The sequence below is a fragment of the Salvelinus fontinalis genome, chromosome 16 (genome assembly GCF_029448725.1).
Source record: "Salvelinus fontinalis isolate EN_2023a chromosome 16, ASM2944872v1, whole genome shotgun sequence".
NCBI lineage: Eukaryota > Metazoa > Chordata > Actinopteri > Salmoniformes > Salmonidae > Salvelinus > Salvelinus fontinalis.
Genome location: NC_074680.1, coordinates 6,922,794 through 6,935,330, shown reverse-complemented (window position 1 = coordinate 6,935,330; position 12,537 = coordinate 6,922,794). Strand labels below are relative to the sequence as shown.

General features: G+C 42.7%; 2 protein-coding genes across 3 annotated transcripts in view; one reads left to right on the top strand and one right to left on the bottom strand.

Annotated features, from left to right (window-relative positions):
* LOC129812579 (arf-GAP with SH3 domain, ANK repeat and PH domain-containing protein 3-like) overlaps positions 1 to 3,446 on the top strand; it is a 54,245-nt gene extending 50,799 nt beyond the window's left edge. The window contains exons 25-26 of one of the 2 annotated variants that reach the window (XM_055864248.1): positions 706 to 833; positions 1,169 to 3,446. In XM_055864248.1, coding sequence (XP_055720223.1) covers positions 706 to 833; positions 1,169 to 1,217 — 177 coding nt within the window. In that variant the 3' untranslated portion in view covers positions 1,218 to 3,446. Of the gene's footprint in view, positions 1 to 705; positions 838 to 1,168 lie in introns of both variants that reach the window. The other variant, XM_055864247.1, reaches the window with a different exon arrangement.
* LOC129812580 (TMF-regulated nuclear protein 1-like) overlaps positions 1 to 12,537 on the bottom strand; it is a 36,870-nt gene that overhangs the window by 15,247 nt on the left and 9,086 nt on the right. The window lies entirely within an intron of this gene.

Genomic DNA, 12,537 nt, shown 5'->3' with positions numbered 1-12,537 from the left:
AGAAAAACTGCTTAATTTCCAGAATCCAGAAGTATGTGTTCTAACATCGTATAACTGCTGTACAACGTTTTTGTATGAGAAAATATTAATCAATCAAATTTATTGATTTATAAAGCTTTTTACATCAGCAGATGTCATAAAGTGCTTATACAGTGATGCGCGGGTTGACTCATAACCCGCAGTCCCCGCTGTTATATCTGCGGTGCGGGCGGGTGTATGGTCATTAAATATTGTGTGGATGAAGGGCGGGTGGGTGGTGAGCGGGTTGGATAAAGAGAGAACCCCAAAATGTATAAATCCTGTCAAGTTCAGATCTATAGGCTACGTAAAGGTTTTTCTTGTATTTCTTAGGCCATTAGGGCCTAAATGTACACGCTCCAAATAAATGTTGAAGAAAACGTCACTGTTCAATAAATCTTCAAGAGATTAAAAGGGAACGGTACAGTGCATTTTCTATATTTATGGGTTGGGTGCGGGCCTCAGATTTTTATCACATATCAGGCTGTTGAGGACGGCTTATTAGCAATTGCTAGTGGGTGCGAGTAAACAAACAGCTGTGAAAATATGAGCAATAGAATATACCCGAAAAAGACTGACATGGATATCATTGGCTGCTTATACTCCACATGCAGCAAGTAGGCATTTTGGTACATACTTGTATGCCTGTATGAGATTGTGTCTGTAAAGTGCGTCTGTGTGTGTGAGGTATCTAAGAGCCGGCCGACACAGAAGAAGGTAAAGGCGCTGGTGGACTGCAGAGCTGTCAGCTCGGACCAGCTGGCCTTCTTCAAGGATGAGGTCATCGTAGTCACAGCCACCGAGGACCCCCACTGGTGGGTGAGTAGAAATAAACCTCTTATTTACCGTTATGCGTTTGTTTTATATTTTAATTCCTTTTTTAAAGAGAGGTTTAACACAAAGTTCAGCTGGTTAATTGTCTTCCAACCTAGCTCTTTTTTTTATTTATTTTTTACTTAGTCTCATTGAGATAAATCTCTTGCTACATCTTATCATGGAAGAAAACTTTTTTTTTTCTTTATCACGTTCAGCATAAAGACAAAAAATACCTAGGCATAGAGAGAGGCCTTACATTAATTTCCCTGTATGTTCAATATTTCCCTCCGTGTTCTCTGTCTATCTGGTTATTGATCTTGATTTGTTTCCACAGGTTGGCCACATCGAGGGCTATCCATCCAGAAGTGGAACATTCCCAGTGAACTATGTCCATAAACTAGAGGACTGACTAGCCATGGAATAACCCTACGCCCTTACGCCCTACGCCCTACCCTAACGCTTACTGCGCCACTTACCTGGGAAACCAAAAGGCTCTAACGATATTCTCAACTTTGATGTGCTGTGATCCAAGGGCTATATAATCTGCATACACTCAATTGTATATACAGACGGTGCACTTAAGGAAGTCACTATAAAATGAAAGAGTGTAATCTAGGCTTTAACTGATCAAAGCACAGGGAGGAATGCCACCCTAAAAGAAAAGCGGGATGAGAAAAGCCTCCCTCCACCTTCGACCGCTCCAGTTGTAAAACACACAAGTATTAAATGGTGTTTACCACAACTCACGGCTCGGAAAATGATAACTACATTCCCAGCCACATAACTGTTGGAGGAGCTAGAATTGCTGCGTGTGTTTGTGCGTGCGTCGGCCTATGTGTGTGAGCGTAACTGTTGGATTACTTGTCAATGGCATACATACTGCACTATACTGGAGTCTGGAGAAGAGAGAACATGTGCTGTATAAGAGGATGAATAGCCTACGTTGTCCACTGCCTTCCTGGAAACTAAAGAGACTAGGAGATTCATGCCATGTCATTCACAGTTGTCGGGACTCTGAGCCAGATGGAATGAATACCTGCTCAGTGACCGGTGGCGTTGATGTCTGGGGCTGGAACGACCTGGAACTGAAAGCCAGACAAAGTGCCTTTGTGGCTGCCAGCCTGTCTCCCTGGGCCTCCGGGGCTCTCAGGCTGCCGCTCTGAAATGGAACCCCAGCCCCTAAGCTGGTTTTGGGACCAGACTCCAGCACCGACTGGAGGTCTGGCTGGAGCCTGTGTGATTCAGTTTCCTCCAGTCTCCAGATGCAGAGGAGTCTCTACACAGTACGCATGGTTTGGCAGGGGACAGGAAGAGACTGTCACTGCAGTGAAATACACATAGCTGGATATTCAGTAGGCACCAAATGGACTGAAACAGGAGAAGACTAAATGAACTGATCAAATAAGAAATGTTCGTATGCGTTGCAAAATGTTGTCTGTTACTTACTCTAATGCACCAGGAATCCGGCAGAAGACTGTCTCAATACAATTTCATAAGCGCTTTTAATGCCACTAATAGGGAACAAAAGCTCAGTATGAGATCTGACTGTTAAGTGTCTTGTACAGCTGGTTTATCTGTCCACAAGTGAAACTATGCCTGCTATGGGGGATGATGGGCTCTCGTAGGACAGACCACAATACAACCCTTTTAGAGACGGGGATCTGTAGCTTTTTTGGCTGTGCAGGTGTTTCTACGCCTGTTTGCATTCCTGTAGTTCGACAGGGGGTTGTTGAAGGTTTGCTTAGCGTTCTATAGATCGAGTCACTGCCAATGAATATACAAGCGGAGAACTGCGTGATCGCTTGAATGTGCATGGATCCAGGGACGGACTGGAAAATGAGGGCAAACCATTGAGTGCACGTTGCACTCTGTTGTAAAAAACCACATCTGTTGTTGGAAACATTTTATATGCAACAGTTATATCACCCAGTGTTGTAAAATTGCTGAGTATCAGATTCGATGCATTATCTTTACATACTGTACCAAACTTTCTCATCTTCCCGCTACTCACGTGCTCTCATGTAAATGATACTTGTTAGTTGTGAACATCAATTCAATTCTATGAACTTATCTGTGCCAGTGGAGCAACGAGACATGGGGTTTGGACTAGGTGGTAGCCCAAAGGGCCCAGTCAGTCTACAGTGCACTCTACTGACTCTACCCAACAGACAGAGGAATGAGAGGTGTGTTGGAGCCCCCCCGGGCCCTATATACACTTTAATTTGGACCGTGAGCTTGAATAGGGCTGCGTCTTCTGTCATTTTTCTTTTATAGGTACTATCGGATCAGGGGTTGTGAGGGAGAGGAAGCAAGGGAAGAAAGCGATTTGACATTACTGGACTAATGGAGTTTATGGCGAGCTAAGTGAAGGCACTTGTTCTTCCATGTCTTCGTATCGTTGACCATCTATAGATCCCGAATCGATCTCGACGGTTGAGACATTATCACATGGTTTCTGTGAAGTTCTATCTTACGTTATCAATATAATGGAACATTTCTGTCATTTCATTATTAGCAACTATTTGTAATATAGTATGTTTTGCACTCTTTGTCCTTTCCACATGTGATTTTTAAGCTCCACTAGCAATCATTAAAGAAGACTTAACATCTGATTTTATGCTGTGTTCCATATTTGTATTATGGAGAGTTTGGTCACTTTCAGAATGGATTTACATTATATACAGTGGGGCAAAAAAGTATTTAGTCAGCCACCAATTGTGCAAGTTCTCCCACTTAAAAAGATGACTGAGACCTGTAATTTTCATCATAGGTACACTTCAACTATGACAGACAAAATGAGAAAAGAACATCTAGGAAATCACATTGTAGGATTTGTTATGAATTTATTTGCAAATTATGGTGAAAATAAGTATTTGGTCAATAACAAAAGTTTATCTCAATACTTTGTCATTGCCAACAAAGGGTATATAACAGAGGTCAAACGTTTTCTGTAAGTCTTCACAAGGTTTTCACACACTGTTGCTGATATTTTGGCACATTCCTCCATGTAGATCTCCTCTAGAGCAGTGATGTTTTGGGGCTGTTGCTGGGCAACACGGACTTTCAAATCCCTCCAAAGATTTTCTATGGGGTTGAGATCAGGAGACTGGCTAGACCACTCCAGGACCTTGAAATGCTTCTTACGAAGCCACTCCTTCGTTGCCCGGGCGGTGTGTTCATGCTGAAAGACCCAGCCACGTTTCATCTTCAATGCCCTTGCTGATGGAAGGAGGTTTGCACTCAAAATCTCACGATACATGGCCCCATTCATTCTTTCCTTTACACAGATCAGTCGTCCTGGTCCCTTTGCAGAAAAACAGTCCCAAAGCATGATGTTTCCACCCCCATGCTTCACAGTAGGTATGTTCTTTGGATGCAACTCAGCATTCTTTGTCCTCCAAACACGACGAGTTGAGTTTTTACCAAAAAGTTCTATTTTGGTTTCATCTGACCATATGACATTCTCCCAATCTTCTTCTGGATCATCCAAATGCTCTCGCAAACTTCAGACGGGCCTGGACATGTACTGGCTTAAGCAGGGGGACACGTCTGGCACTGGAGGATTTGAGTCCCTGGCGGCGTAGTGTGTTACTGATGGTAGGCTTTGATACTTTGGTCCCAGCTCTCTGCAGGTCATTCACTAGGTCCCCCGTGTGGTTCTGGGATTTTTGCTCACCGTTCTTGTGATCATTTTGACCCCATGGGGTGAGATCTTGTGTGGAGCCCCAGATCGAGGGAGATTATCAGTGGTCTTGTATGTCTTCCATTTCCTAATAATTGCTCCCACAGTTGATTTCTTCAAACCAAGCTGCTTACCTATTGCAGATTCAGTCTTCCCAGCCTGGTGAAGGTCTACAATTTTGTTTCTGGTGTCCTTTGACAGCTCTTTGGTCTTGGCCATAGTGGAGTTTGGAGTGTGACTGTTTGAGGTTGTGGACAGGTGTCTTTTATACTGATAACAAGTTCAAACAGGTGCCATTAATACAGGTAACGAGTGGAGGACAGAGGAGCCTCTTAAAGAAGAAGTTACAGGTCTGTGAGAGCCAGAAATCTTGCTTGTTTGTAGGTGACCAAATACTTATTTTCCACCATTTGCAAATAAATTCATAAAAAATCCTACAATGTGATTTTCTGGATTTTTTTTTCATTTTGTCTGTCATGGTTGAAGTGTACCTATGATGAAAATTACAGGCCTCATCTTTTTAAGTGGGAGAACTTGTACAATTGGTGGCTGACTAAATACCTTTTTGCCCCACTGTACATGTATTGATGCATGAAACTTTTGTCATAAATAACAGAGGGAATTATGTAAAATATTCATGGCCTTCAGTATCCAAAAATATAGTGTAGAGCAGAATGCATGAGATGGATTGCATGTAATAGATACTGGAACTAAAAATAGTTCAATTGTTTTTCTGATTTGCTTAGAAATCTCATCCTCATGATGCACACTCGTATAAATCGAAATACTGACGGTATAAGACTGTAGTTTTATGGAAAACATCCAATAAGACAAATAGTTTTGTAAACTAGACATTAGATGAGAGTAACAAGCTAATAATAGCTTGCATGTATTCATAAAGCTCTCACTAAAACATGTTGACCATTACAATCACTGAAAATGTATTTAAAACGGAACACTCAATTAAATGTGTATAACATCCCTCAACCTACCCCTAACAAAAACACAAATATCCTCCACCCCTACTTTACCTTCCAACCACTCTGTCATCCACCGCAAACATCAGCCAAAGCCCCTAGGATTAATACAGTACAGCTCCGGTCACCTAGTACAGGGATTACCATTATACACAGCCTGTGTGAGGGATACAACCTTTTATTGAGTGCTCTAACTGCGTGTGCACAGGTTCGTATTTGCACTCTAACACATACATGTTTAACGGAAACATGGCTCACTCGGGATATGTTGTCAGTCGAAACAGCCACCTGGTTTCTTCATGCATCGTGCAGACAGAAACAAACATCTCTCTGGTCAGAAGAAGGGCGGGGCTGTATGCCTTGTGATTACACCACGAGTCGTAAATCATAACAACATACAGGAACTCAAGTCTTTTTGTTCACCCGACCTAGAATTCCTTAATCAAATGCCGACCGCATTATCTTCCAAGAGAATTCACTTCGATTATAGTCACAGCCAAGCAGATCCCTCGTCGGCTCTGAAAGAACTTCACTGGACTCTTATGTAAACTGGAAACCATACATCCTGAGGCTGCATTTATTGTAGCTGGGGATTTTAACAAAGCTAACCTAAGAACCATAGTTCCTGAATTATATCAGCATATCGAATGCGTGACAAGAGGTGGTAGCTTTCTGGATCGTTGCTACTCGAACTTCCGCAATGCATACAAAGCCTTCCCCCGCCCTGCCTTCGGCAAATCTGACCATGACTCCATTTTGTTGCTCCCAGCCTATAGACAGAAACTAAAACAGGAAACACCGTGCTCAGGTCAATACAATGCTGGTCCGACCAATCCGATTCCACGCTTCAAGATTGCTTCGATCACGTGGACTGGGATATGTTCCGGATAGCCTCAGACAACAACATTGATGTATACGCTGACTCTGAGCGAGTTTATTAGCAAGTGCATCGGCGAGGTCGTACCCTCTGTGACCATTAAAACCTTCCCTAACCAGAAACCGTGGATTGATGGAAGCATTCACGTGAAACAAAGCGTGAACCGCCGCTTTTAATCATGGCAAGGCAACCGGAAACGCAACCGAATACAGAGTGCAGCTATTCCCTCCGCAATGCAATCGAACAAGCTAAGTGTCAGTGTAGAGTCGCAATTCAACGGCTCAGACACGAGACGTATGCGGCAGGGTCTACAGTCAATCACGGATTACAAAAAGATAACCAGCCCCGTCGCAGACACCGTCTTGCGCCCAGACAAATTAAACAACTTATTTGCTCGCTTTGAGGACAAAACAGTGCCACTGACACAGCCTGCTACCAAAGCCTGTGGGCTCTCCTTCTCCGTGGCCAACGTGCGTTAAACGTGTTAACCATCACAATGCTGCCGGCCCAGACAGCATCCCTTGCCGCGTCCTCAGCGCATGCGCAGACCAGCTGGCTGGTGTGTTTACGGACATATTCAACCAATCTCTATCCCAGTCTGTTGTCCCCACATGCTTCAAGATAGCTTTCGTGGGAACAGGAACAATGGTGGCCAAGGTAACTGACCTGAAAGACTATCGCCCCGAAGCACTCACTTCTGTCATCATGAAGTGCTTTGAGACTAGTCAAGGACCATATCACCTCCACCCTACCTGATACCCTAGACCCACTCCAATTTGTTTACCGCCCCCATAGGTCCACTGACGATGCAATCGCCATCACACTGTTCCTAGGCCGTCATTGAAAATACGAATTTGTTCTTAACTAACTTGCCTCGTTAAATAAAATAAAAATCAACACTGGGGCCCCACAAGGGTGCGTTCTCAGCCCTCTCCTGTACTCCCTGTTCACCCATGACTGCGTGGCTATGCACGCTTCCAACTCTATCATCAAGTTTGCAGACGACACTAGTGGTAGGCCTGGTTACCAACAACGACGAGACAGCATACAGGGAGGAGGTGAGGGCCCTCGGAGTGTGGTGTCAGGAAAATAACCTCTCACTCAACGTCAACAAAACATAGGAGATGATCGTGGACTTCAGGAAACAGCAGAAGGAGCTCCCCCCTATCCACATCGATGGGACAGTAGTGGAGAAGGTTTAAAGTTTTACGCGTACACATCACGGACATACTGAAAGGGTCCACCCACACATATAGCATAGTGAAGAAGGTGCAATAGCGCCTCTTCAACCTCAGGAGGCTGAAGAAATTTGGCTTGTCATCTAAAACACTCACAACCTTTTTACAGATGCACAATCGAGAGCATCCTGTCGGGCTGTATCACCGCCTGGTACGGCAATTGCACCGCCCTCAACTGCAAGGCTCTCCAGAGGGTAGTGAGGTCTGCACAACGCATCACCGGCGGCAAACTACCTGCCCTCCAGGACACCTACAGCACCCGATGTCACAGGAAGGCAAAAAAGATCAAGGACAACAACCACCGAGCCACTGCCTGTTCACCCCGCTACCATCCAGAAGGCGAGGTCAGTGCAGGTGCAACAAAGCTGGGAGCCCGAGAGGCTGAAAAACAGCTTCTATTTCAAGGCCATCATACTATTAAACGGCCATCCCTAATATAGAGTGGCTGCTGCCAACAGACTCAAATCTCTGGCCACAGACTTAATAAAGGTATCACTAGTCACTTTAAATAAAGCCATTTTATGTTTACGCATCCTACATTACTCATCGCATGTGTATATACTGTATTCTACACCATCTACTGCATCTCGCCAATGCCGCACTCAATCGCTCATTCATATATTTATATGTACATGTTCTCATTCATCCCTTTACATTTGTTGTGTATAAGGTAGTTGTTGTGAATTTGTTAGATTTAACTGCATAGTCAGAACTAGCATTTCGCTACACTCGCATTAACATCTGCTAACCATGTGTATGTGACCAATAAAATGTGAGGGCTCTATTCAATCAGATCCGCTTCAGCCGACATCCAGATAGCGGTTATGTTGGCGGCGTCGGAGCTGGAACTGTGTAAGAGCTTTCAAATCCACAAGCGGCTCCCGGAAAGTATACCTAAAGGTCTGAATCTAGGCCCAAGTGACGGGTATTAGATCACTACTGGCTCAGGCAACAGACAGGAAAAGAGGGTCAGGGTTGTGTTGAGTCAGGAATTAGGCCAGGGCCCATATTGTGCTGATCCCTGTCCATGTACTCTTATTAATTATGCTCTAGAAGGCTAAAATGATCCTGGACCAGTGATAAGTGTGTGTGTGTGTGTACGTTTAACTGGGTGAACCACACACAGGACCCACGACGGCATCAGACGTTAGCCACATGGCTTAGCCTTGGATGTGCTGTACAGTGTATCAGGTTAGCGGCTTAACTGTCATGCTGTATGTAAAACTGTACATTCATAAATGGCATCCTGTATCATAAATCATCCTATCATATAGGACATTAAAAATGATGTAATATATACAGTACCAGCTCATAATAAAATCCAGCACAGGCTCTGTATTACTCAGATCAGTATTTTTCATTAAAATATATATATATATATATATATATATATATATATATACTGGTGTCATGGCTAAATTCCCAAACTGGCCCAATTCCATCATGCCCACCAGATCATCAACCTCATTCCTAATTGGCATATACCTCTCTAGCTGGTGAGTGTTCTGGCACAAAATGGCTCCCGTGCATCACCCAGGTGGGCTACCTTGCAGGCTCTGAATACATTTCATTAAACTGCTGAAAATCCTCCCACTTGCTGGCCAATATTTTCCCTTGGAGTATTCATTCAATTAACAACTAACTTTCAGCAAGCTGAAAGGGCACTCAACATTGACACGAATTAACGATAAGTGGCAGAAATAAATTGAAGATTGTGGAAGCTGTTTTTTTGTTAGACTTCAATGCCGCTTTAGACATTATCGATCATAATCTGCTGCTTAAAAAACATGTTATTGCTTTACATCCTCTGCCATGTCGCGGAGCGAGTGTTACGCAGAGGGTGTTCTTTAATGGATACCTCTCTAAAGTAAACCAGGTAGAGTTAGGCATACTTCAAAGTATTTTTCAAATTTTATCTTCCACTAGACTTGAGTAAAGTCAGTCTTATTTAAAAAAATAATAAAAAAAATGTACCCCATTTTCATGGTATCCAATTGGGAGTTAGTCTTGTCTCATCGGTGCAACTCCCGTACGGACTCTCAGCGTGCACTGCCTGCCACAGGAGTCACTTGTGTGCGATGGGACAAGGACATCCCTGCCGGCCAAACCCGGACAACGCTGGACCAATTGTGAGCTGTCTCATGGGCCTGGACTCAAACCCACAAACTCTAGTGGCACAGCTCCTTAGACCACTATGCCACTCGGGAGGCCAAAGCCAGTGTGTCTTTGTACACTGATGACTTAACATTATACACAGCAGCTACCACTGCAAGGGAAATCATTGCGAATTTTATTTGACCTTTATTTAACTAGGCAAGACAGTTAAGAACAAATTCTTATTTACAATGACAGCCTAGGAACAGTGGGTTAACTGCCTTGTTCAGGGGCAGAACGACAGATTTTTACCCTGTCGGCGCAGGGATTTGATCTAGCAACCTTTCGGTTACTGGCCCAAAGCTTTAACCACTAGGCAGCTCTTACACAGTTCCAGCTCTGCCGCCGCCAAAACAACCGCTATGTGAATGTCGGCTGAAGCGGATCTAATTTTAATAGAGCCCTTAGACAAATCAAATCACATACACATGGTTAGCAGATGTTAATGCGAGTGTAGCGATACTTCAACATCTGCAGTCAGTTTTAGAATGGGTGGCTACTAATAAGCTAGTTTTAAATATATAAAAAATGTAATTCGATAAACCTCATGTACATCTTGTAGGGCCCGATTCCGACCCGAGTTAGGCGCAAGTAAATGGAATTCCATTTTTATGTACTTTTCTCTCAATGCGTATTCTGACCTTGAACTTAAGCATGAGAATAGCATGCTAATCATTAGGTTGGAAATAGATTACGGTGTGGTGGAGTTGTCTACAGATGCACAGTGTTCTGACTTAATTCCCTAATAATTCCACAACCTTTACATGTGAGGAAACCATGAACAAGGTCTAGTGGACCTACCGGTTTCAAGTGGAAAAAGCATCTACTTTATTTTTTTCCGATAGAAATAACACCATTCTCGATGCATTGTAATTTACAACTTGATAAGTGCTAGGTAAATGAGTAATCTGTTTGGAGAAGGGGATTGTAAATATAAATGACACTCGTTTTAGACCTTATAATCACTGGAGACAAATGTGAAACCATTCATGAAAGATTAGTGGAATCTGTGCGGGTAGCTGGACAGGTAGGATGACTGACAGTGAAGAGGGTCAGAGGACAACGGAATGGATGAGACTGAGGCAGGAGTTCCTTTAACCATAAAGTGGTATATTTACTGAGTAGTCTGTACTGCAACGATGGAAACTGAAGAACACGTATCCAATCAAATTCATAATCACAAAGATCAAATCATAAATCATTCATTATTAACATAATTAGGTAATTCAGCAATTCAGTTCAATAAGAAGTCAATTGGAATCATCATTGAGTCTTTAGGCTAGTAACTATTCATCATAATAATGAGAAGAAGAATACAAATCAGTGGTCGGTTATTCAATCTATAACCCCCATCAGTTTGATATCAGAATCGATCAGTTCAGCAAACAATGACGTTTCATATTTCACCCTTTCAAGTTTGTCTTCATATGTACATTTCATTACATATTAACCATATATCGATGGCATAATTGGCCTGTGATGATCTGTAGAGCCGTGATCATTGACCATTTACGTTACATAATAGGTTTGAAGCGTGCGCTCCAAGACACGCTCCGCGGTAACAACTATAAACAATAACTGGTGGCCCGCTCTCCCGATCGCAACATAGTTCAGATGAAAGGTAACAGATTCGGTGGATTCATGGACGCACAGAACGTCTGGATTAGACGGAGTTAAGGAAGAGAAAGCAGCGAGATCTGGCGATTTCATACTTTTAATGAGTTGAGATCTGTCGGACATTTCCACCTGACCTAATTAAAGCGCTGCTAGTCCAGCTGAGCAAGTGGCCATGAATTAAAGGATTCTTCCACCAACTCCATGGGCCTTTTCTACAATTCACATGAAAGCAAACGGAAGCATATCAACTTTTCCACAATAAAGCTTAAGAAATGCTGTGCCGTTATGTCAAATTTGAAACTGTACGGCCTTTTAACTTGCAAGGATGGGCACTCTCGCATGTCTTAATTATAGGCTACCCTGACTTCCTCTCTCCTATTTCAATCACGTTAAATCAAATCAAATCAAATCAAATTTTATTAGTCACATACACATGGTTAGCAGATGTTAATGCGAGTGTAGCGAAATGCTTGTGCTTCTAGTTCCGACAATGCAGTAATAACAACAAGTAATCTAATTAACTAAGTAATCAATCACGTTAAATATGATCCACTATCAGTATCGACTGTCAGTCGACCTAATAACCACACGTTTAACTGCCTATTTACTGTTAGTTCCCTTCATTTGGTACAGTCCACATTATCTTTCCATTTAATTATATTGTTTTGCTAACCTTTAATTTGCTTCCTCTGTAAACGCTGTCATTGCCGTGTGGTTTTGCTGAGGGTCATTAACATTTTATAATATAAAAAAATATATACATTGTAGGCTAATTAAATCGTTATGGAGCGGTAAGCAGACCAAGCTGTAAATTTGAACCGACGCATGGCGCAACACTTGGAACTGTGATGACACGGCCATGGTTAGTGTAGGCAATAGATGAGGGTATAGCCTACTATTGTACACTACACAAACCACCGTTTTCTTTATTTTGTGCGTAAAGGCTCTCCAAACCTGTTTTTATTTTTTTTAATGATTCATAAATACTTTACTAAACCTAAATAATCTACAAAATCCAAGTATTTTTTTTGTCTAGCAATTGGTGCTGAAACGGAGACGAATATACATATATTCAGATGGCTTCTTTCATTGATCCCTGATATTCTGAACCGAGTCTGTCAACAAAATTCGAACTAAAAGGTACACCGTATTTAAAGG